At 39.1% G+C, this 27,466-nt stretch overlaps 3 protein-coding genes across 20 annotated transcripts in view; 2 read left to right on the forward strand and 1 right to left on the reverse strand.

Annotated features, from left to right (window-relative positions):
* Positions 1-7,179: 7,179 nt before the first annotated feature.
* On the forward strand, positions 7,180-9,170 carry LOC109638552 (green-sensitive opsin). The gene is made up of 5 exons (XM_020101577.2): positions 7,180-7,696; positions 7,796-7,964; positions 8,104-8,269; positions 8,384-8,623; positions 8,718-9,170. Exons 1-5 carry the CDS (start codon positions 7,312-7,314, stop codon positions 8,814-8,816), a joined length of 1,059 nt encoding a protein of 352 aa, XP_019957136.1. The 5' UTR covers positions 7,180-7,311; the 3' UTR covers positions 8,817-9,170.
* A 3,613-nt stretch (positions 9,171-12,783) lies between these two features.
* On the reverse strand, positions 12,784-16,888 carry synprb (synaptoporin b). The gene is made up of 5 exons (XM_020101564.2): positions 16,495-16,888; positions 15,788-15,912; positions 14,447-14,645; positions 14,163-14,354; positions 12,784-14,074 (listed from the first exon to the last, which is right to left on the reverse strand). Exons 1-5 carry the CDS (start codon positions 16,516-16,518, stop codon positions 13,694-13,696), a joined length of 921 nt encoding a protein of 306 aa, XP_019957123.1. The 5' UTR covers positions 16,519-16,888; the 3' UTR covers positions 12,784-13,693.
* An 8,370-nt stretch (positions 16,889-25,258) lies between these two features.
* The window catches only part of cadpsb (Ca2+-dependent activator protein for secretion b), a 60,508-nt gene continuing 58,300 nt past the window's right edge, over positions 25,259-27,466 (forward strand). For 7 of the 18 annotated variants that reach the window (XM_069536538.1, XM_069536539.1, XM_069536540.1 and 4 more), the window contains exon 1: positions 25,264-25,925. In XM_069536538.1, coding sequence (XP_069392639.1) covers positions 25,590-25,925 — 336 coding nt within the window. In that variant the 5' untranslated portion in view covers positions 25,264-25,589. Of the gene's footprint in view, positions 25,926-27,466 lie in introns of all 18 variants that reach the window. The other 11 variants (XM_020101712.2, XM_020101724.2, XM_069536544.1 and 8 more) reach the window with 6 other exon arrangements.

Consider the following 27,466-nt stretch of genomic DNA (forward strand, 5'->3'; position numbering starts at 1 on the left):
TCTGATTTGCACTGACTGACTTTTATACCTCAGCACTAACCTTGTCGTCAAATTGCCAAAATGAGATTACAGGATTGTGAGGTGGTACAGGAGGTCAGTAATTACTCTAACCCCCCCGCCTAGGCCCTGAAGTAATTTGCTCCACTTTCCAAGTTCAACTGAGTTCTCCTAATCCTGATTTAAGAATGTGAAATAAGTTCCGTCAGTAGCTTTTAGCATGTTATTTGCTGTGAACACATTTTGAACAATTAAACCTGGAGGCATAAGGAAAATCTAATTTGTCTGGATAAATTAATCATCAGTGTATTGATTTATGTGCAATTTAAAACCTATGGCTGTTTTCCATTTCTATGCTCATTTGAATAAAACATGCAGAAGTGGTGCTATTTTAATTTCCTACTTTCAGGCTTGTCCAGCAATCTGGAATTTCAATCACCATTATCCAACTGTATATGAAAAGATTTGTAGGTGTGCTCATCCTGATTAACCTCGGAGCCTCACCTGCAGAGGCCTTGTTGTGATGTAGCAAGAGCTTACTGTCACAGACGAGAAAGAGAACGTCTGCGAGACACTTATCGAACTTGTCACTTACCTCAGGGTCAAGTGTTGCCCTCAGTGTTACTGAAGTGGGACAATAGATAGAAATCAGTGGAAGTCAGAGGAGCCTGACTGACGCCAATAAAATTCTGTTGCTACGGGCGATTAATTGTTAATTCACTGCAAGTAAAAGCTGCCTGTGATTATCTGTTTACATTCAGTGAAATCTAGGGTTTTTAATTGTTTTAAATGTTGTGCTTGTTAAAGTGGGTCTGTCTTAGTTGAATCGAGTACTTGTATGATGTAAGTTATTGCTTGTAAAATTTATAGCGGCAAGTTAAATGTGGTTCAATAAAGACTTTTGCCATTTTAACCTAGTTTTTTTGGTCCTAGTCTGCTAATTGAATGCAGGATTTTTGTAGTGTATTGATGCTTGTTAAATGTAGTTTTTGCTTGTTAGATAAACATTTTACTTTACTTGTTTTTTTTTGTAGTATTCTTATCGTATAAAATTGTGGTTTGCTTGGCAAATGTAGTCTGGTTTAATATAGGATTTTACTCAATATGTTTCTTGCTTTTTAAATGTGTGTTGTCTCTTGTTAAATGTGGCTTTTTGCCTGTTCAATAAATATATAGTTTATACAGTTAATATACTTTTAGTTAAATGTTAAATGTCTGTTTGTTTAATGCAGGGTTGTACTTTTAATGAAGTTTGTCACTTGATTAATGTAGTGATTTACTTGTGCAATGCAGTTTTTAGGTCATTCTCTGTATTTTAATTAAATGCAATATGTGTAGACTTTTAACATCTCTTGATTTTTTATTTTTTTTATTTCCATTCATCCATTTATCTGTATCTGGCCTTTGTCATTGGTGGATGAATATGTGCTTCAAAACTAATTTAATTGAAAGGTTTGATGAGTACACCAATGAGCTTTAATGTCTGACCTTAATTTAAGGCAAACCAGATGAATAAATTAACAATAACATTATCACACTGAATGTGTCACAGGTGCAACCCTTCGCACCTTACCTGCCAAAGCACATAACAAACTAAGCGGACGACTTAGAGGCCATCCGGTGTTAAGGTCATTAACAAATTGTTTCTACTTACCTCACCCAGACTGAAATCTAATTTAGCTAATTCACGGCTGTCACTGTTAAAAAAATAAGATGCACTAATTAAGGTGTGAATGCGCACATCCACACACAAGCTGATTGTGTCCATCCACTTACTGAAGATTTGAAGTATTGAGCAAAATTCTCTCGGCTCACAGGATCAGGAGTGTGTCCCTTTTGACACACAAAGTTTTATTAGACAGATCTTGGTTCGTTTGTCTTTGTCTGACCTGTGACTCCATCAGAGATCTGCTATTGTTCCCGGACTCTCTTTCAACCTCTCGACTGAATCCTGGTGAAGTCAGCTGTGGTTGGACTGAAGATGTGCAACTCTGGATTCACCATCAACCACAACATCTACTAAACTGTCTTTACTGTGAAGGGATGCATGGCCAAACTCTGAGGTAAAGTGCAAATTAAGATATCACAATTATCTGAAAATTGATAAATAGTTCATATGTTTGATAATTTATGATATACTTAATAATATTTCTTGCCTCTGATCCTGACATTACACTTTTGAGTCTTGTCAGAAGGTCACTGTAAGTATTAGTTGTAGTTGCAGTGCAGAGGTGGAGCATATGATGCTCACATTTCAGCTTCACACTCAACAGACTATTACAATGAGCTAAAAAATCTTAGAAATGGGTAGATTTATCAGGTATCTACCTGACAAGCTGGCACTGTGCATAGTTGCTGCTGTTAAAGGCACTGGTTGATTTACTTCTACTACTGGTAATAGTGGTAATCCACTAATATTACAATTAATTGTAGACCCTTTCAAAATACTGATTCAAAGTGGTTTATCAAACAATACATAGAAATGAAAAACCCATAAAAATATGTAATTTATAATGATCTATAATATCAATAAAGCTGTGGATCAATACTACAATAAATCAATTTAATCATAAAACCCATTTTACATCCAGATCCAGGTTCTATTGTCTCCGTGCTCAAAAAGGAACAAAATACAGGCAAGTAAAACAGAACACATTTGTAAGAGCGCAGTAAGGAGTAAAAGGTTTTAGAGACAAACGACTAAAAAACACCTTAAAAAAATATCTTCTTAACAAGAATATAAGCTACATGACCAACTACAGACCATTTGCAAATCTGGGGCATTATATCTATAATATAGACAGAATCTGTGAGGTTCCACGGGCCTCATTTATAACCGTTGCATACGCGTCGTGCAGACGCGTCGTGCAGACCCCATTTTGTGCATAATACGCCACTTCACACAACCATTGGGATCTATAAAAACCTGACGGGAGAATGTACGCAAACTTTAACCCATGTGTTCAAATACTTTGGATGCAGCAAAGTGGCAGAGTTGAGGAGGTGAAGTCAGATTATTGTTCCATTTCATCATTAACATTACAACCATTGTTATTTTCTTGCAACATAATTGTTTCATTAGAACCTTCAGTTGAACACGGTACAAAACAACTTTAAGCAAATAGCATAAAATAAAAGTTGCACAACGGAGTGATTAATAGTTTTTAATAAAAAATGCTTATGTGTAATGCTGCGTGATGGATGCACTGGCACTGTATATAAATATATAGATTCTAAAGATCTTTGATCTTTGTGCTGAATGGAGTCCAAAACTACACAGACCGACCTGACGGAACCAAACCATCCCAGTACAAACACAAATACTGACCCCTCTGGGTTCATTAGCAGACAGATTAACACTGTTTAATTATTTACTGTTCTTCTCAATGCCCCTTTTGGGAATAATGTCATTTGGTAAAATTTTTCACATTCTGACAGCAAGGAATATTTTTTGCTTCCACCTTAAAGGTCCAGTGTGTAAGATTTAGGTGAAAGGGATCTATTGGCAGAAATTGAATGTAGAATAATCCTCATGATGTTTTCACTAGCTCGTTTCATCTACATTGTTTGAATTGAGTTTTCTTTAACCCAGAAAAGGCCCTTTATACTTAAATACGTTTTTTACATTAGTCCAGACTGGACAAACTAAACACCTTTTGAGTTTTTATGACAACTGTTGTCATTCAGTGTATTTTCTTTTGATATCACTGCTGTGGCAACCATACATTCTGTCTTTTTCTTCACCTCCACCTCACTAAGCTCCTCGATGTTAGCAGGTGGACTGTGATTGTTTTTGCCTACACCATTTTCCGGCTTTTGCACGCACATACACTTTTAGTATGAATCCTACGCACTGTTTTATACATGAGGCTTATGGTGATTACAAGTTATTGGCTTTAAGAACTTGCCTGTAAACATATGCGACCCTTGCCACAGAGAGAGAGAGCTCCATGGTCCATGGACTACAAGAGTAAGACTGAGTGATCCTCTGCACAAAGTCAATTATTGTCAAGTCACCACACTGAGAGACCGATGTATTGAGAGCACGGAGCGTAAAGAAAATGTACTTTAGAGAGGCTGTTATTAATTGTAGCAGTTTACAGTAAAAGGTACAGTGAATAAAACACATTATCTTTATAATCATGATGTCTGAAATATTTCCCTTCACACTGTCTCAGTGTTGCATGTCCAGATGTCTTATCATCTACATTCCTACAGTTATGGGGACATTGTGTTTACTATCAGCAGCTGTGGGCAATTTTCCATTTTTTACAATTTATCAATGGAGCCAGTGAATAAAATGCATAATTGTGGGGCTTGTGTTTATATTTTTGATCATACGTGCAGTCAGACCATCAGAGTGGCTTGAATGTCACCATGTCCAACTTCAAATGCAGCAGGAGTGAACTGACACAGACTGTATTGAGTTGAGCTGGTTGGCTGGACTACATACTCCACCTCTGCAGGTTAGATAATTTGCTGGCTCGACAGCAGCATCTCCTGCTGTCTTTGGAAAGAACTCAGTGCAGCATAATCCAATTATCTATGTGCTGTTGAACAAACACGTGCTAAAACCTGCAAATACTCTTAAACAGCGTGAACAACCTGCACAAATATCCCTGTGTACTTTCTGTTGATATGTAATGATGCTGCCAATGTTTGAATTCAATATATTCAATGTTTATAAACATCATGAGTAAAACAGTTCTTCCTTTTTATTATTAGAGATGGAAATGTTTTATTTTATTCATTTATAAGTGACTATGTTATGTGTGTGTATATATATATAATATATAATAATAATTAAAAAAATAATTACACATTGTTTTTTTTTGAAAACATACTGTTTGTACAGCTTTAGAGTAATGTTTGCTTCATGATTAATGTCTATGTTGGTGTTTGCCAGTGAGACAAACCAATATGTCATAAAAATAAAGACATTAACTCAAATCTGGAAACTCGTCTTTCTTTCTGATTCTGTATTATTGTACACGTGTGTGACACTCAGTCCGTGGACTTGTGAGCCTTGAGTCCGTCACTGCAGTCAAATCATGTTTGCAGAGACCGTCAGACCTGAGCTGGGGTCTTAACCCTCACATTAAGCGTCCAGAGGCTTAAAGGGTCTGTGACTCTATGGAGCTGGCAGAGAGATTTCATGTGGAAACTCTAATCACTAAAATCCCAGAATTCTTTACTTTAATACTAATGTACATATTCTATATCCATTATAATGGCACAATTATCTGCTGTTTACTCTTAAGCCTTAAATATTCATTGAAGTTAAGTGTTAAGTTTAACTTTCAAGTACTTTACTTGAGTTGAGTTACTTAGTACCCTTTACTCCACTACACTTGTATAAAAACTTTAGTAATTTGCCAGGTTATTACAGGCCTACAAAAATGGTCAAAATATCAAATGTCATCGACTCTTGTATAAAACAATAGTTTTAACCTGAGGGATGCAACATTTTACACATTTACATGTTTTAATTTAGTGCAGATGCTACACATTTGCCCACTCATGAAAACGTTATTTGATATTCTACATAAAATTTGTAATACCACAGAGTAGATTTACTGTATTTCAAGTAAAAGTACAATGAAAATACTGTATTACTGTATTTACTATGTTTTGCCAGTTCAAGATGTTCCCGTCAGTACGAGGCATTGTTACAGAAAAACAGCCTGATAGGTGATATCATCAATGCCATCACAGCAAGTGCAGTGTAGAATAAATAAGGGGTCAAACATAGAGTTAGGGTGTCAACAACCAACCTCATCCATGGACTCTGCACTTCCTGGGGTCTCCAGCATCCCTCCAGTTTGAAATGGATCATATGAGCGACTGACATGGAAATCGAAGGGCAGGCAGGCAGACAGAGATTTCTGGAAACAATGACATGATAATATTTGATGTATTAATATATCGCAAGAAACTTTATTTTAAATCAGAACCTATAATAAAAACTCCTTATTTTAGATAATATTTTGTTTTTTCAATGTCTCTAATGTGACCAAAATAATGGTGGAGTAAAAAGAAGCTAACAGTATTTTTCTCTAATGTTATAATGTAACAGGTACCACAAGTATCTCAAAACTCAGTCTACAGTCCATACGGTCTACTTGACTTGTTACTTTCCACCACTGCATTTAACACATGAATGTACCAGACCACTAAAGGACTATTTAAAATGGCTTTTATTTTGATATTTTAAAAGCATTTAGCTGTTGAGACTTACTGTGTGCTCCTGAGTGGTAGAAGTGTATTTAACGTCTTGTGATTGGCCATGATGAGCAGCAGAGACATGAGGCGAACATCACAGACTGAGACCAGAGTCTGAGAAGCTGTACAGCGCGGTTTGTTGATCTACAATCGAGTGAAGTCTTCCTCGATTCAATCATCTTGACCTGGATCTCGATATAAAACTGCTACGTTGGAAATCCTCCAACCTTCAAAATAAAGCTCATTTTAAAACAAAGTTGACCGACATGGTTGAAACTCCACAAAGTTGTCACCTCCACAGCTGCAGAAAAACACACAGGCTTCTTTCTCCATCATTTGATGTTTAGGTCTGGAGGAAGCTTTCCCTAGCAGGTGGTCCTGATCTCCAGTCTAGTCTCAACATGCATTTCAAAAAACATCAGAGATCAGAATTGTCTGCAGCAAGTGGTCACTGTTGGGGGTCAGTGAGAGGCCTCTCAGCAGGGTGCGAGTCTGTGTCAGCTGAGCAAAGCCTCTACTCTACGCACTGCACGCTAGTCAACAACATTCTATCCACATATTAGATATTATCATTCATCATAACTTTACATAACTTCAAATAATTTTCAATTTCCAATTAATTACTGTCATAACTAGTACTTTGATTATTTAAAAAGTAGTTGTAGTTTCTGACTTAAATAACTAAAATGTATTCTTCTATTAAAAATAAATGCAGGCTGCAATGAACAGATAAAGTCATCCTTTTATTAGAACTGGCAGTACTGTTAATATCCATAAATGCTGATACTTTGCTGTTTCACATGTATTTCACAACAGCGAGCGCAAACAAATGTGTTCTTTAAGTTTCCATCCCTCCCCTTACTGCATTTCTTAAAGTCAATTATAAATCAGACATGAGCTCTCCTCTTCCTCACAATCCTCCTCTAATCTAATTTTGCCGATTTGAGGATAACATCAGGAAGGTATAAAACAACACCCAGGGATGCATAAGCTGCCTGTGAGGGGTTGGCTTAAACCACTGGTGACTGCTGCACGACCTCGCACACCGTCGGCACTCTCCATCCATCGAAGCTCCAGCGAAGGTGAACGGACATGACTTGGGACGGAGGAATCGAGCCAAATGGCACAGAGGGCAAGAACTTCTACATCCCCATGTCCAACAGGAGTGGAGTCGTCAGAAGTCCCTTTGAATACCCTCAGTATTATTTGGCGGATCACATCATGTACAAGATTCTTGCCGTCTACATGTTCTTCCTGATCTGCACTGGAACCCCCATCAACGGTCTGACGCTGCTGGTCACGGCTCAGAACAAGAAACTCAGGCAACCTCTCAACTACATCCTGGTCAACCTGGCCGTGGCCGGACTCATCATGTGCTGCTTCGGATTCACCATCACCTTCACCTCTGCTTTTAACGGCTACTTTGTCCTCGGAACCACTGCCTGTGCCTTGGAGGGATTCCTGGCCACAGTTGGTGGTAAGAATGAAGAAGCAGAGGACATTTTCAGGGATTATAGAATAAATTATGCTCCTTATTAACTTCTCCTTAACGTCTCTTACCCTCTTGTCTCTACAGGTCAAGTGTCTCTCTGGTCTCTGGTCGTCCTGGCTGTTGAGAGATACATCGTAGTCTGCAAACCCATGGGAAGCTTCAAGTTCACTGGTACTCACGCAGCAGCTGGAGTCATCTTTACCTGGATCATGGCTTCTGCATGTGCTACTCCTCCTCTTTTTGGCTGGTCCAGGTAAAATTTACTTTTAAAAAAATCTTCATTGCACTTTTGAAAGCCAGTAAATTGACGTTCACACACACAGCATAGACACAGAGGACCACAGGCTGTTTTAACTGAATGTCCTCATGATCTTCTTCCCTTGTGTACACAGGTACATCCCTGAGGGCATGCAGTGCTCCTGCGGACCCGACTACTACACTCTGGCCCCCGGCTTCAACAATGAATCATACGTCATTTACCTGTTTGTCGTCCATTTCTTGGTTCCTGTCTTCATCATTTTCTTTACTTATGGAAGCCTTGTCCTGACAGTCAAGGCCGTGAGTAAACTTTTGAATCTTCTGACGTTATTGAGATGTAACATGTACATCGTAGAATTTATTTCATGAACTTCCCGAATGTTGGGTATCCTTGTAATTGATCAAACTCTTTAGGCTGCAGCCCAGCAGCAGGACTCGGCCTCTACTCAGAAAGCTGAGAGGGAAGTGACACGCATGTGTGTCCTGATGGTCATTGGCTTCCTGGTAGCTTGGGTACCATATGCCACTTTCGCCGCCTGGATCTTCATGAACAAGGGAGCTGCCTTCACCGCTCTGACTGCAGCCATCCCTGCCTTCTTCGCTAAGAGCTCGGCCTTGTACAACCCTGTTATCTACGTGCTGATGAACAAACAGGTTGGCCTAGTACATCTCCTCTTTCCCCATTAGTCAATACTACATTCTGCATAAGCTTCGTTTCTGAATATTCTCTCTTTATGCTCCTCTTCAGTTCCGTAACTGCATGCTGAGCAGTATTGGAATGGGCGGCAAGGTGGAGGATGAGGCCTCGGTGTCTGCCAGCAAGACAGAGGTGTCCTCTGTGTCTTAATCATGATGACACCCTCTCATCTGTGGACGTTGTCCTTACTGATTGGCATCCAGATTTGAAAAGATCCTACTTTTGCCAAATGGACTTCTGGATTTGGTGAACAGAAACACGGGAATGCCACCTCATCTGTTAATATGTAAAAGTAAACATCTGTGAAGGGCTATCTTGTACAGCATTTCCTTGAGTATGTGTGTGTGAGAGTGGGGGAACTTTGTTTCATTGTGGTGACACTCAACACAACTAAACTCTCAAATTGAACTGTGAACAAGCTGAGATGTGACAACACTTTCTTTTGTGATGAATTTGTAATCGCTAGTGGTTTATTTTCATTGTGGGGGGGGGGCATATGTTTAAAATTATTTTTATGTATTTCATGAAATCGAAAAAAATCTGTAAGTAGAGTAGATAATAAATGCATGCATAAAAAGAAATGTGCTTTTGTGTTTGTTTACGTCTGAACTATTCAAGCTTGTTTGTCATCATGAAGTGTTTAAAACCAAAGTGGGAAATCATATATTTAAGATTGAGAGCATTTCAATACATTTTGACACAATATTATAATTTGATTACAAACCATTGATGTTCAATGTAAAGGTCCAGTGTGTAAGATTTAGGTGAAAGGGATCAATTGGCAGAAATAGAATGTAAAATAATTCCTGTTTTGAGTCGGGTTCTCCTTCATGTTTGGAGGGGGAGGGTGAGGTGAGGGGTATTCAGCCTGCAGCTGAATACCCCTCACCTGCAATTTCACCACTAGATATCACTAAATTCTACAAACTGAACCTTTCCCTTGTAGGTTGAGTAAAAAACTGACTGTCTTATGAACAAGTCTAAGACACTGATGGTTCTCCTCTTTAAGACATGCTCATTATGTCCATCCTAAGTGTCAGAGAAAGGCCCTTGTCTTGATACTCAAAGCGTTACAGAGAGAGATGTCAATGATCCGCTCAAGAGCAGAAGTGGAGATGTTAACTTATCATAATCCCTGGTTGGAAGTCTGTGTGAATCCTCTGAGAGAAGAAGGCTTTCTAAGAACTGTGATTCCTGTTAAACTCACTGCACCTGTTCTACAGTAAAGGTATAATTTTTCTTATTTCTGGTGACATGGACGATAAAAGTTTAAAATGGTATTTGACAAACCTAAAGTTGAATGGTATGATATAGCTACTGTTTGCATCTGAGCACTTTATTTGATACACATTTTTGTCTCAATTTCTTTTTGCCAATAAAACAAATAAATGAAAAGTAAATAAAAAATCTATTGTAAATATATCGACAAGTAATGAACTAAGTAAATTTAATCATGGACACTGGATTATCTGTGTGGTTGAATTCACTGTAACTTAATTAATCTCTGGGTTAATGTATGATCAATATTTTCAGGTTCAGTTTCCTCGGAGTAAGCACCTACAGTAAAAAGAAAATATATTTAGGTGAACTTGAAACTGAAATCAATGGAGTTTTAAATAGCAGCCTAACTGCAGTAATAGTTAGTTTAACGATGGGCGTAAGACCATTATTTTCTAGCTGCAAATGCAAAGCAGCACCTTTTTAATCCTTTAAAGCTAAAAAAATGTTGACTTGACATTATTTGAAGTTGTCCACATTATAGATTAGCACAACAATCAGCTATTTCATATGACCTGGTAAAAAAAACCACACACCTCCAAAGATGGCATAATTCCCAGAGTTAAGTGCATTATTAAATTGTGAAATAAAAAACATCCATTGGTTAAATTATTGTTCAAAAATGCACTTTGTGGTTTTTAAAGTTTTTTCTCATCTCACAATTTAAGAGAAGTAGTAAAGAACTGATGCTCATGTGTAGTTCCTGTAGATAGACACTGTAAAGTACATGTCACATATGCTTTAGGACTCATGAGCACAGACAACTCATGCAACCCAAAGCTTTACTCGGTGTATTATACCGCCCCCTTCAGGCCATAGTCAATATAGATCCTGTCATTATCACGTCTGCAGTGCAACATGGTCACAGATAATGTACAAATGTAGGCAAAATATTTGAAAGTGGAAAGTCACACATGATTCCTGATCAGGCTGTGTAAACTGTGACATGTGTGAAACAAGTAAAAGCCCTAAAACCAAATGAAATGAGAGGTTTCACACGTTTACAGCAGCAGGATCCCCTGCTGTGAAGCTGTCAGTGAAGAAGACAGGTGGATGATGCCCCCTGCAGTTGTTTAGAAGAAGTGAAAGATATTTGCAGTATGTTCCATTTGAAAGTAGCAGCCTTTCACTGCTCTGCAGATAATCCCGATGTTACCAAAGATAAACGTTGCACACCAGCCTAACATGTTGCAACTCAGAGGGGATTAATTACATTTAAATACAGGCTTCGTCCTCACCCAATAGGCCATCTCTCTCGTGATGTAGCCCTTTATTTCATGCTGATTGACCCTAATTGTTATATTCTGGGCACACACACTGTAATTTTCTTCAAAGAGCCAGCTCTGGACACCTGCCTGCACTTAGTGTTTCTGTCAGGGGGCCGGCAGGGAAGAGGGTCGTCTCCATTTGTTTTAATTGCTTGGTTCAGATTGGAGGAGTTGCACACAAAGGTCGTAATAACAAACTTGGTATGCACTGAATACATTTGCAGTTCAGTGTGAGGGAGCTGCAGTAAGTGCTAATAAGCTGCTTTGATAAGATTTACTAAGATACTGTTGATAGTTTCAGTGTGATTGTCAGTATTGTTGTGGTATGACAAGAGTGTTGCCAGATGCCACAATAAAAATAGATTTTTATTTTCCTTATCTGACTGATTAAAATATCTCATGTCAACCTCACACAGAATGAAAACATCTTGCATAACAAGTGGTGCACCATTGAGTCTTGAAAATAAATAGGTAGTAAACATCATGATTTGTAATCTGAGCGCCATGAGTAAAATTTGTGGAATATTCCTTTATATGTGAAAAGTTAGTTATCTGTACTAAGGATCATTAAGAGATATTTTGTCCTGTGGTAGCTGAAACTACTACTAACTTTTTAACAGTAATATGTTTCCAAAGTTAATTAACGTTTAGTTAAAGTTGCATTTCCAATTAATTCAAAGTCTAAATTATCAACATCTTTAATTGACATATTATAAATTATTGATTTAATGTCAATCACATATAGTGAAGCCTGATTAATCCATGTAACCAACTCATTGTCATGAATAGATTTCAGACTCTTCAGGTTAATTAGAGCGCTAAGAGGTTTGAGGTATTAGTGTTGTGTTAAATGTCTTAGACAGGATGAAACTGACACCCGGACAGATTATCCCTTTGCCCTTTGCAGTGGAGATAATCCTGATACACAGTGTGAAACATGCTTTAATGTCGGCGCTGGTATCTATACAAAAGTCAATATTCATTAGTGATTCCCTGTTCAGAGTCCCCACATGTTTTTCTCCAGTATTTTCTCACATTCAGTCTCCTCTGCTCTGTTCCTCCTCCCATGAATGAAGAGACTCTCACAGCTCTCACCATGGTAACAGCGGCTCCACAGTGAATATGCTCGCTTTGATATCTGTTGCTGAAAGACCAGAGAATCACTGAAAAAGTTGAAGGAGAAACACTTGAAACAATGAACTTATTCATCAGCATCCTCATCAACTGGTCGCACACGCCCTCAAGTTACAGCACTCATTCTGAAATGCATTTTCATGAATTGTGCAGAAGCTATTTTTCCTTTGTGAAATTACAGCTTTAATCAATACAGTGTGAAAAACCGTGACAGTGACGGTGTCAGAGTGAGATTATGCATCAGCAACAAGAGCATTTCAACAGTTTCCACATCCAAATGATGCATCTTAGCTCGTATAAGTGTAATAAAGTGTGATGTTGCACCTGAACACCATCCATTACCACCACCATCTTAAAAGGGAAAGGCATGCAGAGACACTGAAGAGCTGCATCAGTTCTAACAGGAAATCCATCAATAATGACAAAGCAATAAAAGATACAATCAAACATTAAATATTTATAGAGAAAGCTCCAGCACATTCATTGGGTAGATTCCTGTTCTTACACTGCACATTGTTTACCATCAATCACAGAGTATAGACCAAGATATGTTCTAATTCTTCATAAAAAACCTTTTGACACAGGGAAAAAAAGAATTGGATGAAAGACTAAAGTTAAAGTTAAAGTGAAATTAGATCAATATCTCCAGGCCTGAGACCTAAAATCATGTTACAGCAAATAGGTCACTGGTTTTGAGTCTTTCTAGTTTAATGATATCCTGGGGTTAAATAAAGAAAAATATTAATCAATAAATAAAAGCCATCCAAGCACAACCTGCAAGTACTACCACAGCACTGTGACATCACTGACTCTGTATTGTACATTATAATATACTTTAACATATTTTTATGTTCTTAAAATATCTAGAACATGTAATGCAATAATATACTTTCACAGCTTCAGTTAGTAATTGAATATAAATATGATAAATATTCTGCTGCTTACGTCAAAGTAAATCTTCTCATATTAGTATAAACTGACCTGTAATGATTTTCATCCTTGGAATCAATGTCCTTATTGGCTGACTCATCCTGCCTGCTGATTGCAAACCCATGGTGGAATAACACCGAGCACGCAGGGTGCTAACTAACTAATATAATATCAACTTATCAGACAGACTTGTACAGTTATTACTGTTTTTCTGAATCCATAAAATTGTCTCACAGCCTCAAGTAATGATCATCTCACACTGTCACACAACTGGAGCTAAACTCCATCCATTTATCCAGATGGAGTCACTATGTATGTCATAAGAAGGACTCTCTGTGGTTTCATTCTTCATTCCGTTGATCATCTGATTGAGAATAATACTTTTTACAGCATGCAGCACTATCAAACAGAGTAGAATCATATCTCATTGACATATATCATGGGCCCTTGAGAAGCCACTTTATTCTCCCTGTCATAAATCACAGGTTTACCAAGATACGTCTGTGGTAAGCTGAGTGTAACTTGTGACTGGTTGAAGCTGACTTGTCTTTGGACCTGCGGACCGAAATCTCCCTTTGACTGATTCACACTGTCTTGTCTGGAGAACTGGGACTGACCAAAACTCTCCTCCGGTTGGTCGAAGCTGCTCTCGCTGTAAAGTCGCTGTCGCATTTCGCTGGAGCGTTTCCCAGAAGCACTCCTGGTCGGGTATCTCTGACCGGTCTTATACCAGCCTGTCTCTTTGAAGACAAACCAAATATTTCCCACCCAGAGGACCACGTTAACGAAACCAAATACCTGGAGGCAGAAATAGGACAGAGGTGTGAATGGCTTGTTTTTATTCAGTTTTCTGTTTCATTGCTTCATTTGTTGAATGGATACCAACCGCAGATGTGTTCAGACGTGACCAAAGAGGCTCCTGGGTAACTGTGCATTTGTTTTCCTGAGCTCTGCAGGCTGAGATGAGCAGAAGCACCTGCGTTGGGTTTGTGGCCGTTTTGATATCAGACAGAGCTTTGGCCCAACAACAGCTGCTGACCAGCCACATGAGGGAGAAGATGACTGTGACAACAAAATCCTAAAGTATTAGAGATAAAGGAAGAAAGTCACAAGGTCAGTCTTTATTCTACCTAATTCAAACTAGGATATCAGAGGAGGAGGACCACTGACCACAAGTGGGCCTCTGTTGTTCCTCAGGTACTTGTTCTGGTAGAACACGTAGACGATGGTCGCCAGCAGTGAGTAGAGGAACGCAAAGACGCCCACCGTCACGAAAAACTGAGCAGCTGAAGAAAAGTCGCCATCCAGGAACACAACCTCGTTTCTTCTCGCCTCGCACAGAGAAGCTTTGAAATGCACTTGTTGTAATCTACGTGACGGAAAGGATGAGATTTACAGTGAATCTCAGAAGAAAACAACAAACTGTATTGAAAATGACACAAGATTCAGTTGGAGTAAATATATAACTTTCCCATGAGACGTTGCGACAAGACAAGAGGATCAAGGTCAAATCTACTATGGTGAACATTAGCCCTTTTCATCAGACCTTTCTTGGACAGACATTGAGAATTTATCAAAATAAAGAATTTCAGATTTTTCATCACGCTTTATTATGAGCTGTTAGAATTTGAATGTTTTGTTCCGGTGTTAAATTATATCTTTATTGACCAGTTTATTATTTTAGCAGCAGTAGATGAAGGAAAGCACAGGAAATGCTACAAAGTAAAGCTACCAGATATCCAGTTAAAATGTTCCAGATAACAGTCATTCCCTCATTTTGTCATTTGTCTGTGGATCTAAGCCGACGTATAATTAATAACATGGTGAATTTACAATGTCAGTGACATTTGCACCTGTATAGAGTGGTTTCCTTCAAACTAAGAAGCATGTAAAACCAGTTGAACGGTTGATTAAACACTTGGCCATCACTCTGAGGTTGGGAGCATGAGGAGGTGGTTGATCTCCCCACAACACCAGCTGGTTAACATCCGTGTGCTTTAGTGCAGTCCTTTAATCCACTGAAGCCATTATAATCAAATATGTGAATTTTTAAATGATTCTGGAACAATAACAGTAAAATTACTTTGTTCTTCATGCTTTTCTGTATTTTACTGATAGAACTCATGGACATGTTTCTTTTTCCCAAGCTTCCTTTGTGTGTTTGTCGTGAAAAGTCCAACTTGATTATCATTTGATCCATACACGACAGCATTCTGTGTTTCTACCCAAAATTCAAAAATTTGGTTTTAAAGGTTTCAAACTGAAATTGAGCCAGTTTCATTTACTCAGCTTTCTGAGCCTGACAACAGGATGGAGATGAAGTGTGCAGCTTCACTTCACTTTACTGAAATTTGTACACATAACTAACAGGAACATCGAAACACGTATACAAGCTGCTCACTAGTATTTATATTTATTTGATTCATTAATCACCTGATGGGATGAAAGCTCAAAATTCATTTTGTAGTTTTGAGCATTTGAAACAAGAGATAAACACTTTGTTTACTTTACCGGAAAGGATAACCAAAATCAATGTTGATGCTGTGGTTGCTCTGCCGCCTGTCTGCACAGTCCACTTTAACCTGGAGATGACCATGGTTTCCTCCACATGTTGCAAAAGCACAGATGGCAAAAATCTGTGAAAACAAAGAAATAAGCAGGAGAAAGATCAACAACAGCTGCTAATTTATTCATTTTTGTTAAATCCCCATGTCAGTTTTGTGAGTGACCTGATGCATAATTTAAACACACTGGGAAATTACAGGGCATTATATTAAAATTTATAATTGGTTTGAAAACAAAAACTGAATAATTTAAAGGTCGGAAGACAACTGACAGAGCAGCTCACTGTGCACTGGAGGGAGGCCACAGCAGCCCAGCGAGGTTCAATACACAACTCGGAAGTCACCAAATCTTTTTGTCTTACATACTTAACGAACATTTACTCTCTGTTGATCACTGCGAATAGTTTGTCTTTACTTTTAAACATGTGCCACATGTTGCATTTTAAAAACTGAACCGAAGGATAGATCACACATTTCAAGTATTTTTCAAATTAGCAAATAAAAACAAAATGAAAAATATATTAAAGACACCGTTGAGATCACACTTGATATTATTATTCATGCAATGAAATATTCATTACAAGGGGAATCAAACAAGATCCATTAAAGCCAAAACAACAATATAATGAAATAAATTATAAAAAACAAACTTACCGGAGCAAATATAACCATACACATTTAAAAAGCGCAGAGCTCAAATCCAACGCCACTGTGTCGAAGGCTTTTGTCACCAGGCTGAGATGCCGCTGATGACAGGAAAAAGAAGAGAGCGACTCTTTGAACGGAGGGGTGGGATGACAGGAGGAGTCTGAGATCTTCTCTAGCTCTGCAATTATCTGTTAACATTACAAAAAAACTGTTCAAATCTAACTCAAGTTAAATGTTCAGCACTATATACAGTGTATTTGTATAACACTGAATATATGATTCTTTTACTCTGTGTCCAAACACTTTTTGTTCATTCGAGACAACATTTCTCTGAAGGCTAAAAGTAGTTTTCTAAAAACGGCTACGTGACGAACAAGTCATTTTATTTTGGGCTAAATTATGCACAGAAGTGACCCAAATACCACAGAGAGTTGAAGTTGAGTTGCATGTGTCATATTTAACTATTTTAGCATTTAGATTGTTTGCATTTATATACAGTTTTTTAAAGGTACTTGTTATCACAGTCATTGAAGTAAAGTAAACTAATCATGGTAGTTTTTTTTACCTTTGATTTGTTTTGCAGTGGGATTAAAATACAGAAAAGTCAGTGGTTATTTGGCCCAAATAAATAATTTAAATGAATGAGCCTCCTTCTCTCTCCCTCTTTCTGAATATATAATGGTTTTGTGGGTGTGTAATAAAACAAGGTAATTAATAGAGCGTATTTAATAATACATCTATGTGAGTCCTCGTCAAAACCTGTGTTGCCATGGTGATTAAAATGTATTCCAAAATGTTCTTATGTTTCAGTATAAAAAGGTCTTTCTTGGACAGTAATCTTGCTGAGTCCCTTTAAGTTAATACACGTGAGTTCTTATCGTTACAATGTTGTAGATGAGATGAGTTCTCTATCTATCTATCTATCTATCTATCTATCTATCTATCTATCTATCTATCTATCTATCTATCTATCTATCTATCTATCTATCTATCTATCTATCTATCTATCTATCTATCTATCTATCTATCTAATCACTGACAGATACGTAAACATTTTATTTCCTAACATCCATCCATGATTAGGCCATTTGAACTGTTAAAAGTATTCTACTGACCTCTTTTGGTAACAAATCAGTATTACAGATTTTTCCTCAAACATGGATGAACTTAGGGTCGTATTAAAATAAATTATTTTGTGCGCTTCAACTTGACTTTTATTTTTAGCTATAAAATACAGCAAATAATCCAGAGACTGAAAGGAACGTGACAGTGATGTAAAAACAGTGGTTGTGGCAGAGAGGAGATGAGGACGTGACCCTCCCTCTCCAGTTTGGTCAAAGACAAGAAGACTGTTATTCCCAGCTGAACAAAACACACAGTACCAATAATAAAACCTAAAGTGAAATATTACTCCAGTTTCTGTCTTTGAATGAGGCTGAGGAATGAAAAACAACTGATTTAAATAGAACACTTCTCAACATCCAGCTCTGTCTCTGGTGTGTCTCACAACTATTTGATATTCTGTCTACTGTAGTTTTGAGAAGCGTATAACTGAATACCCACAGTGTAACAGTGAACTGAGGTTTTATGTTTACACTGAGTGAACAAGAGTGTGGAGAAATAAGGTTTTACCCTACAGCTGATTCCTCTGAGCTACAGAGAATATTCTGTTGATTTACCTCAGTGTTGTATCAGAGCTTATTCAACTTGTTGGTTTTCGTTTTGTTCCAATATGAAAACAATGCTCACATAATGATAATCACAAATGTTTTAAATGAAAAATATTTAAGAAATTTGAATATGAACCATAGCTGTAGTTGTATTCCTCTATTTATTGTTGTGGTGCAGGAATATAAACTTGTATAAAATTGCTATGTGCCGACTTAAACATATGACTAGATGCAAATCTCAAAACTTGAACCCATAGTTACTATCTACGACTGCTCCTCACTGCAAACACACATATACAGTGGTGGAAAATCAATATCATGAAGTAAATAGGGAAGTAGTTTTAAACACAGCCCTATATGAATTCTCCAATCACACAATGCAACATGCTGAGTTTCATAGATATGAAAATTAGTGATAATGTCTGGAATCTCATGTTATTGCTCATGTTTTGTGAGAAACATTGTTACTATTACATAGGAAAGAGTGAGTCACATCCACAGTAGTGCAAGGTTGGATTTAGAGAGGCCGTCGATCAAAATCCAGGAAGGAAGCTGGTTCCTCTGGACTTAAATAAAGATTAAAAAGATTTATACCAATTTCCTGTCACATTACATCAACCAATACTGATAAATGTATGTACACATCCATGTATGGAGTGCGTCGATCCAGGATCAGTAGGGTTTAGCCATCAGTTCCCATTATGATGCGTTTGTGCTCATTATTGTACTGTGTTGTAAGTTAATAAATGACAGTTTTTAGTGTGTGATTATATTTTGCATTCTTTTCTTTCTTATAGAATAATAATTATGGTTGTGTTTACTCTTAAAGACAAGTGTTTGCTGTGTAGTTTTTTGATCTGCCTCCAGTTGAAACTTTAATCTTGTTTGTGATGAATCAAAACATCCATTTATTTTGCCCTGGTTATTTTAACCCGTCCGAGGAATAAACCTACTTTCACTGCATTTTAAATGCTTCAGTCAACAGAGGGCAGTACTCAGCCATGCTGATTAAGAAGAAAATCTGTGACGCTGCAGTGATGAGCTCTTTGTTACTTTCTCACAGCTTTTGATCTCTCTTCGCTCAGCAGATGATTGTGTCTGCTACGTGTACAATGAGCTAAACACGCAGCAACTTATCGACTGCGCCCACTGAACGGATAAATCGCACACTCCAGCTGAAGAGAGGACTGTGCTGGTCTAACAGCTGTAGGGTTTTTCATCATGTTAAAGTGGTGAGGCTCCATCCTCCCGCTGCATTATTGATGACTCTTTTTCTGGCATCATCTCCCCTCTACACTGAAAACTGTGGGAGGAAGAGATGAGCATAAATCTGGTGGTTTTCATGGGGCCTCCACCTGTCATGTAAGAAAAAACAACACATGCTAAACCCACTGTCCACCAATGGTCGACATAGGTTTCTCAATCATGATGACTACAGCTTTGTAATATGAACCATGCAGAGAGATGATGCTCTGTCTGTTCAAGAAGAAAAAGAAAATTAACTTGTGCAAATAATCTATAAAGCCAAACAGCTTTTATAATGATAAGTAATATTCAGTAAGAAACAATGCATTTCTATGTGTTGACATATCAAGGGGAATTTGACTTTGATGAATGTGATCCTACAAACCTGCGTGGACGCAACCTCAATAAGATTAATGTCAAAGATGTTTCATGGAAAATACTCTAATCATGTTTTTACCAGCATGGAGAAAAAGAAAATGAAGAGAGATGTCTTATGTAAACAGATTTGTAGAGATCGGTGATTAAAAACTGAATTCTCCTTAATACTAAAAACCAATTACAACCACCTTCATTTTCATGGAACACATCCAGTTGATTTAATACGAAAAACAATTGTTGCGGCACATGACTTGAAAAGCCAGTCACCTGGGATGTAAACAGAATCCTGGTGAAATGTTGAGTGTCATCATAGAGTATTTACTTGGTGCAAAGCTCTCCCTGAAACGACTGTGGAAACAGCAGCGCTGATACTGACCCTATTCCATCAATCCCACATTAAAAACGCTCCAAGCATTTAAATATTTCAAAGAGCTCCTCAGCTAACTCCAGAGAAGCTCGGAGTCTCTCTCAGCGTGCACGTGAGTGTGTGTCTGCAGTGTGTGTGTGCGTGCATCACTTCTCCTCTTCCTCTTTAAACTGTTTTTTAAAATGCAGTTGAATTTAAAGCTAATGGCCGGTGACTAAACCCCAGGCTAATGTCTAAAAAGAGGAACACGGATCTGAATCAACTGAGAGTGGACAAGTTAAATCTGTCTCCAGCATCTTACTCACACTCAGTCAATACGTCAAGAACATACACTGAATGAAATAAACATGCTCCATATATATATATATATATATATATATATATTTATACAGAGGGAGAGAAGATTTATAAAATGAAAAGAGGTGAGGGAGGGTAGTCATGAATATGTAATCATGCAGTTATTCTGTGATGTTTCACTGTGTGCTTTACGTCTGCTGCTTGTGTCGGCTCTCCGAGGGCAGCACCATTATTTATAGTTTTTAATTGCACTGTGATGTGAGTGTCTTAAACATTTCAATCTAAAAACCACTTTGACTGAATGAATGAAAAACCTGAGCGTTAGGAAGAAGACTTTCAGAGTGCCATGAGGTGTGATGATAAAGTCGGGCCCGTCCCCACAGAGCATGGCTGCTATTAATAATGAATACAGGGTACAGGTCGGCGGAAGTTCAAATGATTCATCTCATCTCTGATGATGATGAAAGTCGAATATCAGCAACCAGATTAATTCATACTTGAACAGTTTTTTCCCATTAATTTGACAGGTATGTAAGTGGCTTAAGTGCTCATGTGACTAGACATCACATGGTATCTTATTAAAGGGACATGGCCTCATTACATGAACACTGAGGCTCAACGTTCATTCATGACCTTGGAGACGGCAGTTGAGTAAATACCATCACCATGAATCCACTCTGGTGCTTCATCATGTAGTCTTCATCAGCTGATGGAGTTCATTAAGATAAATATCTAAATAGCACTGTATTATTATATAATCAACATCTTTGTACTAACAATTGATCACATGGTTACTTGTATGTAAACATGGTCAATCATATTGATATTCAGATATGGGTTCTATCATCTTGTGCTTTTGACGTAATTTGGAGCCAGTGCCTATGCAGTGGATAATCAAGGTCCGCTAATGCATGCACCCGACCAATTGTGAGTCAGATTCAGCTGTCAATCATCACGCTTCACCTCGTTTGTATAGCTTCAGATTAAAACCAGAAAATGTAACACTTAAACACACATAAGATAAGAACTACTTTAAATGACTGAAAAACATCTTTAATAAAAGTTTGTTTAGCGTGCACTTTGTTTTTTTGTGTTTGGTCAATGTCCCACCTGCAAACAAGGAGGGGGCAGGGTCAACTTTATGCACAGTCTATAATATATATATATATAATATAAAAATAATACAACCCTTTTGTTAACTCAAATTCTACTGTTTTACTGTTTTACTCCCAGCAGCATTATTCCAAGCTGCAGCAGGTCACCAGTGTTTTGTAAGCTTGACCTATAACACATGGCAATAATTAAGAATAATTTAATCTCAAACCACAATTTTACTTCACCCAAATTGCTTATTTCAAAACAAGACCTTCCCCACAAACAATCCATTCATTTCATTGTTTAATTTAGCAGAGACACAATTAGTGACTAGCTGGTGAAAATAGTTGAACATTTAGCAGCTAAAGAGGCAAATATTTCCCTCATGAGAAGCACAGAAGTAAGAGAACAATTAGTATTCGTCTTATATTTGTCTGGGGAACACCAACCAGACTCTGTATTAATGCTGATAGTGCTTTATATTCAATGTAGGTAAATACAATGTTGTTAACTAACAAGTTTTCAAAATCCTCTTGATAGGTGAGAGCATGTCAGTAATAAGCCAACTTTTTATGTATATATATATATATATATATATATATATATATATATATTTCATTAGTAGGTAGGTAGTCTGTTTCAAAGTTCAAGAATAGAGTGTGTAACATGATTAAAAAATTCTGGAACAGCTAAATCAACATTGTACTTGGACATTGAAGTTTGGATTCCTAAACTTCTTGAATAATATTCTAAAAATAAGAATTCTAAATTTCCAAAAGCACAAACAAACAAAATTCCAACTGGTTCATACAGTGCATGGTCTTTGTGTTGTAGTGCCCTGAAGAACATCAACATTTAATGTGTCCACCCTCTAGTTGAAGTAGAGGAGCGCTGCACAGAACCAGTCAATTATTAATGTTTAAAAGGTTCTGTTGCTGAGGTTAGTGCAAGACTTTTCTAAGGGATATCAGGAGTGTGCAGTCACAGAGAACCAAAGGGGAACTGAGAGCGTCACCAGCTGAGGACACAAGGAAGTCTCATAGCCTTAAAACCAAAAGACTATCAAACACCAGGTCAGGGCAACAGGGGAGCCCCAGAGCAAAATCAGAGCCGAGGAGTCCTTGAAAGCATGGCGACCTGCAGGGAATTTACTGGTCAGGAGCACAAGCAGCATCTGGAGTAGCAGTTAGTCAGTCCAGCTGTCAGATTGAATTTAATCTCAGAGGTGAAATGTGCAGGCGCTGAGCTCACACTGTAAAGACTGTGGTGGTAGTTGATACAGTAAGACGTGTGAGGGTGGGGGAGGTGAGCCAAGTGCAGGGTCAGAATAAGTCGTAACAAGAAAAAGACTTTAACTTAAAGTAAAAGTGTGGCGAAGGTTTCCTTCAGAATAGGTCACATTTTAAATCAGAGCATTTCATGCCCAAAAAACAATAACAGGCAGTCAGACTCTAAACACACGTTCGCCAATAATTTACTTCCTGAAATGGAGGTAACTAAATGGAATTCGACCGTCATTAACTGTAATATTTTATCCTGTGATATATCAAAATGTCCTCTGTGAAAAAAAGGCTTGTATGGCCGAGCAAACACAGGCTGTGGATTATATAAAAATTTTGAGATGGACTAGAGCCAAACATTGATTAATTGATCTCACCCCTATCTATGATTACAGACAGGTCACTAGGTTAAGTGGCAACAGTGAAAGGTTCCAAATCTAAGGGTGCACTCACACACACACACTCTCTCTCTCTCTCTCTCTCACACACACACACACACAAAGGAGAGTAAAAAATAAGAAAAGAAATAGAAGGGTTACTGTATAATTATCAACAAATCTGTGCCTATCTTGTCTTAATATTCTTTGGAATTAGGTTTTATAGGTAACTAGAATAGCATTTAGAAGAGCTGGCACCTCAGCCAAGGCCCAACAGTCCCCTTACATTCAATCAAGCTGCACCAAAGAAAGAAATCGGTCCCCTCTATTATTATATTATAATATATTATCTAATATTAAGATCTATGAATTATTCCTGAGGAAATTGGTGAAAACATAAAAAATATATTGCAATGCTGAAGTATAAGTGAAAAAGTCAATATCAGTTAAAAATAATGTTGTGTCAAATTGGTGTATATCCGAGTTCATTCTGAAGCATCAGTAATGTGATTTTAAACTTATTTTAGAGTTGAAATATTTCACATGGCTTCATGGCTTGCCTAAATCCAAAATGCATTGCTCCACCATCCATGTCAATAGCTGTTTTAATGTGTGGCAGATTGGCACGTTTTTCTCAGCCGTGTTCCTGAATCAGTGAAAGTATTTGGCAGTGTATCCCTATCGTCTTAATTCTTTCAGGCCAATAGTGATTTGCCTGTGAGTTTAATACAGGAAAAGCAATCAGGCAACTCTGGTGAGGGGTCAGAGGGTGAGATACTGTATATGTGACAGGTCTACTGCTATTATTTTCAAGCTGCTGTATCAACACATAAGAATAGGTGCAGTTTTTTTTATTTCTCATGTGGTCATATTTGTATTTTAAAGTTGTTTCTGCACTTTAAGAACAAACAAATATCCAAAGACTGAGATTTATTTTAGATCTTGTTACGGCTAAAAAATGTAGCACCCTTAGAGCTTATCTTAATGCTGCAAAACATCTGAGAGGATTGTATCATTTGGTAAAATGACAATGCTCCTTTGTTTGCACAGATACACAAAATGTATTTAAAAATGAGATTATTAAAGCAAACCATGAGTCCTGTGAACACTGGTCTGTTCTTATGTGTTCTTCTGTCATTAGATTATGAGGAACCCATTTTTTTTAGCAGGCTGTATTGGAATGGTGGAAAGGTCACATGACCACTTTAGTAAATAGCAAATCACAGCATGCAATGCACCATACATACTGCAAAAACCCACTGGCCATTGTTCTAGACATCCATACTGGTACACACGGTGCAATAACTATATACATGTGCAATAACAATTCACATTCCATACTGTTAAAGTTAAAACAAATCACCTTTGAATGTATATAGTTTGTAATGTATTTGACTTTTTTATAGTAAGCTCTTTTAACCTTGGTTTTATTTTTGAATTTAACTATTGCACTGCTGAGCTGACCGGTTTCTTCTAGTCCAACACTGTATTTGAACGCAAGCTGAAAATGTAAGATTTCCATATGTAGCATGAATAATACATCTCCATTGAGTAAATATGGAGTTTCTTTGACTGCTGTGTGAGTCAATATTCTGGCTGGAGATGCCAACACATGCTGCAACAACCAGCGGCTCCAGCGCCACAGCGAGCAGCTGAGTGTTAGTATGGCCGTGCACCCCACCCTTCAGCACACAGCACGGGGCGGCTGCATGCAGGAGCTATTGGGGAAATCTTTTTACACCTCCTAATCTGCATCCGCGTGCTCTGCCCACAGACTGAATAATGTTCCCCATTTCAGTGACAATATCACAGGGAACCCGTGGCAGCCATCTTAGGTGTACCACTGCAGGACGGGACGATTCAGTGAAGCGACGATCTCAAGGACGAGCCGCCGCGCATCCGTCACTGCCCCGGTTCATGCGCTCAGCACCGCGGACAGCTCCCCGGCAGAAGGAGGAGGAGGAGGAGGAGGAGGAGGAGGAGGAGGCCATCACCCGCTCCCACCAGAAAAAAATAATCTCTCTCCTTCTCCTCATCCGTACACTACTCCCTCCCCCCCATCCTCCTATCCCCCTCTCACCTCCCCCCTCTCACATCCGCAGCAGTGACTGGCCAATAAAACACAGAAGATACGTAAGCAGCGACGAGTGCTCGGCGCAGGCGGAGAAAGCTCAGTGTGAAGCGGACTCAACCTCCTCCAGCTCCACTCGTACTGCTGACATCCCTCAGCACAACCAGGGCCTCCCCCTGCCTTCACTCCGGGTATATTCCACCATCTACAAGCAAAAGGATTAAAGACAGCGGCACCGACCACCACCGGGGCACTGACAACCCCTTCCTCCACATTGAGAAGGTTAGGCTTTCTGTAGGGACGTGTCACCTCTAGTGCAAGATGTTAGACCCGTCGTCCAGCGAGGAGGAATCTGATGGGATAGTGGAGGAGGAATGCAAGGAGGCGATGGCACCCCAGGCCGGGTCCCGCATCTCCCCGAGTCGGACCAGCGAGAGCTCAGGCGGACTCGCTCCCAGCAGCAGCAGCCGCAGCAGCGCCCGTCCGACGAGCCCGAGCCCGTCCGCCGTCAGCGAGGAGAAGGAGGACCTGGAGAAGCTGCAGAGGGAGGAAGAGGAGCGCAAGAAGAAGCTGCAGCTGTATGTGTTTGTGATGCGATGCGTTGCTTATCCCTTCAACGCCAAACAGCCCACAGACATGGCAAGGCGACAGCAGAAGGTAAGGGCCCTCGGTGCAAAGGCAGAATTAATAACCACATGCTGACGAATTGCCTGCTTTCATATCTCGGATGCTGTCACTGATGACCTACATAAGCTCGAGCACACAGGGGTCTATGGGCCTGTAACACAGCGCGTGGATTCAGCATCGTCCCAGTGAAACCACCTTTTGTTTGTTTGGTTTTGACGCAAAATGTTGAAATCCTCGGAGCATGACAGGAGCACATAAAGGCGCTTCGAGCTCCTGATAGTGAAAGGACACATGGCAGCAGGCTGTGTGCTGCAGAGCTGCAGCCTGAGTGCAGTCTCCACTACACACAGGCTTACTAGTGAGATCAGTCCCAGAGTGCCTGCGAGCCCATTAACTGAAAGGGCGTGCAGGAGATGGTGGATGGCGTTTTGAAACGGGACGGTGTCATTGTCCTTGTTGGCCCACATGTCACCAAAGACCTGCTGTCCAGTTGTTCTGCAGCTGTTCTGTGGCTCCACGTCCAGCCCTCCTGGCGGATACCCAATTCCAACCCGCTTGCGCCATCACTTATCCCGTCAAATTGGCCTCCCAAGGTGACTTCTGGGCACAGACCTCTTGAGGAGGGTTGCTTAATAGCCTTCCTTCTCTGCAGATGAGCCAGGGTCCTCTCGATGGGTTACAGTCAATTAACTGCATTAACGTTGACTGACATTTTAATTTTAATTCAATTTTAGAGAACACTTAAATACAGGAGGTCCATCTTTAGAGATTTGTGAGTTCTTGTAAGAGACAAGGCCCACCTCCTGGTTTCACTGCTGCTGTGTGGCTCCACTGGTGTTGGAGCCAGTTTTGGGTCATGATGTCCTTACTGTCAAAGTCACAAACACCCAACTACGGGGACCTTGATCAGGCCAATGGTCCCAGTTTCTTGTCTTTGGTTTGTGTATTTGAAAGCACATCCAGTGTTTGTTCTCCCAGACTGCCACAACAGTTAATTATAAATGAATGGGATTATGCAACGATGAGCATGTTCCATGGAGGGCTACCTTCAAACACTGATCTCTCAGAGAAACAGTCGCACAGGTTTCCTGTGGCTCTCCTCACAATGCACGAGTTGTGTTCAGTGTGGCCTCTGTGGACCTGCAGAAGATTCATTTAGCTCAGTTAATCTCAGGCTGATCGTGTGTCACTCACTGTGAGGGAACACTGTTAACAATACTCTGGAAATCACTTTTGGGACTGTTGTTTTCGTGTAACCACACAGACAGTTTGTCTTCCCGTAGTTTAAAGCCATATGGTCAGAATTTTTCTGCTGACTCATGCACAAGAGCATGTGGGAGGCATAAGTAACATTTCCATCTATTTGTTTATTTGTAGTCCCGCTCAGCGTAGGTTAGTGATAGTCTAATGCATGCTTAGTAATGCACTTTCATATCTGGTTGTGCAGACAGCCTCTGCTGTGGGTGAGTGAATATCTGGATAAACAATCCAGTGCTTGATGTCAGACCAATCAAAGCGCGTCTGCCTCCAGTCTGCCTCTACACTGTGATTCTGTGTCTAATCTCTTCAGG

Source organism: Paralichthys olivaceus, chromosome 2 (assembly GCF_024713975.1).
Source record: "Paralichthys olivaceus isolate ysfri-2021 chromosome 2, ASM2471397v2, whole genome shotgun sequence".
Taxonomy (NCBI): Eukaryota; Metazoa; Chordata; class Actinopteri; order Pleuronectiformes; family Paralichthyidae; genus Paralichthys; species Paralichthys olivaceus.

Excerpts from the sequence above, each read along its gene's own strand:
- LOC109638552 (XM_020101577.2), top strand. The coding sequence starts at position 7,312 with ATGACTTGGGACGGAGGAATCGAGCCAAATGGCACAGAGGGCAAGAAC. Across the intron at positions 8,270-8,383 it reads TTGTCCTGACAGTCAAGGCC|GCTGCAGCCCAGCAGCAGGA; the intron begins GTGAGTAAACTT and ends CAAACTCTTTAG. Across the intron at positions 8,624-8,717 it reads ACGTGCTGATGAACAAACAG|TTCCGTAACTGCATGCTGAG; the intron begins GTTGGCCTAGTA and ends GCTCCTCTTCAG.
- synprb (XM_020101564.2), bottom strand. The coding sequence starts at position 16,518 with ATGTGTATGGTTATATTTGCTCCG. Across the intron at positions 14,646-15,787 it reads GATTTTGGTTATCCTTTCCG|ATTACAACAAGTGCATTTCA; the intron begins GTAAAGTAAACA and ends TCCGTCACGTAG. Across the intron at positions 14,355-14,446 it reads ACAACAGAGGCCCACTTGTG|GATTTTGTTGTCACAGTCAT; the intron begins GTCAGTGGTCCT and ends CTAATACTTTAG.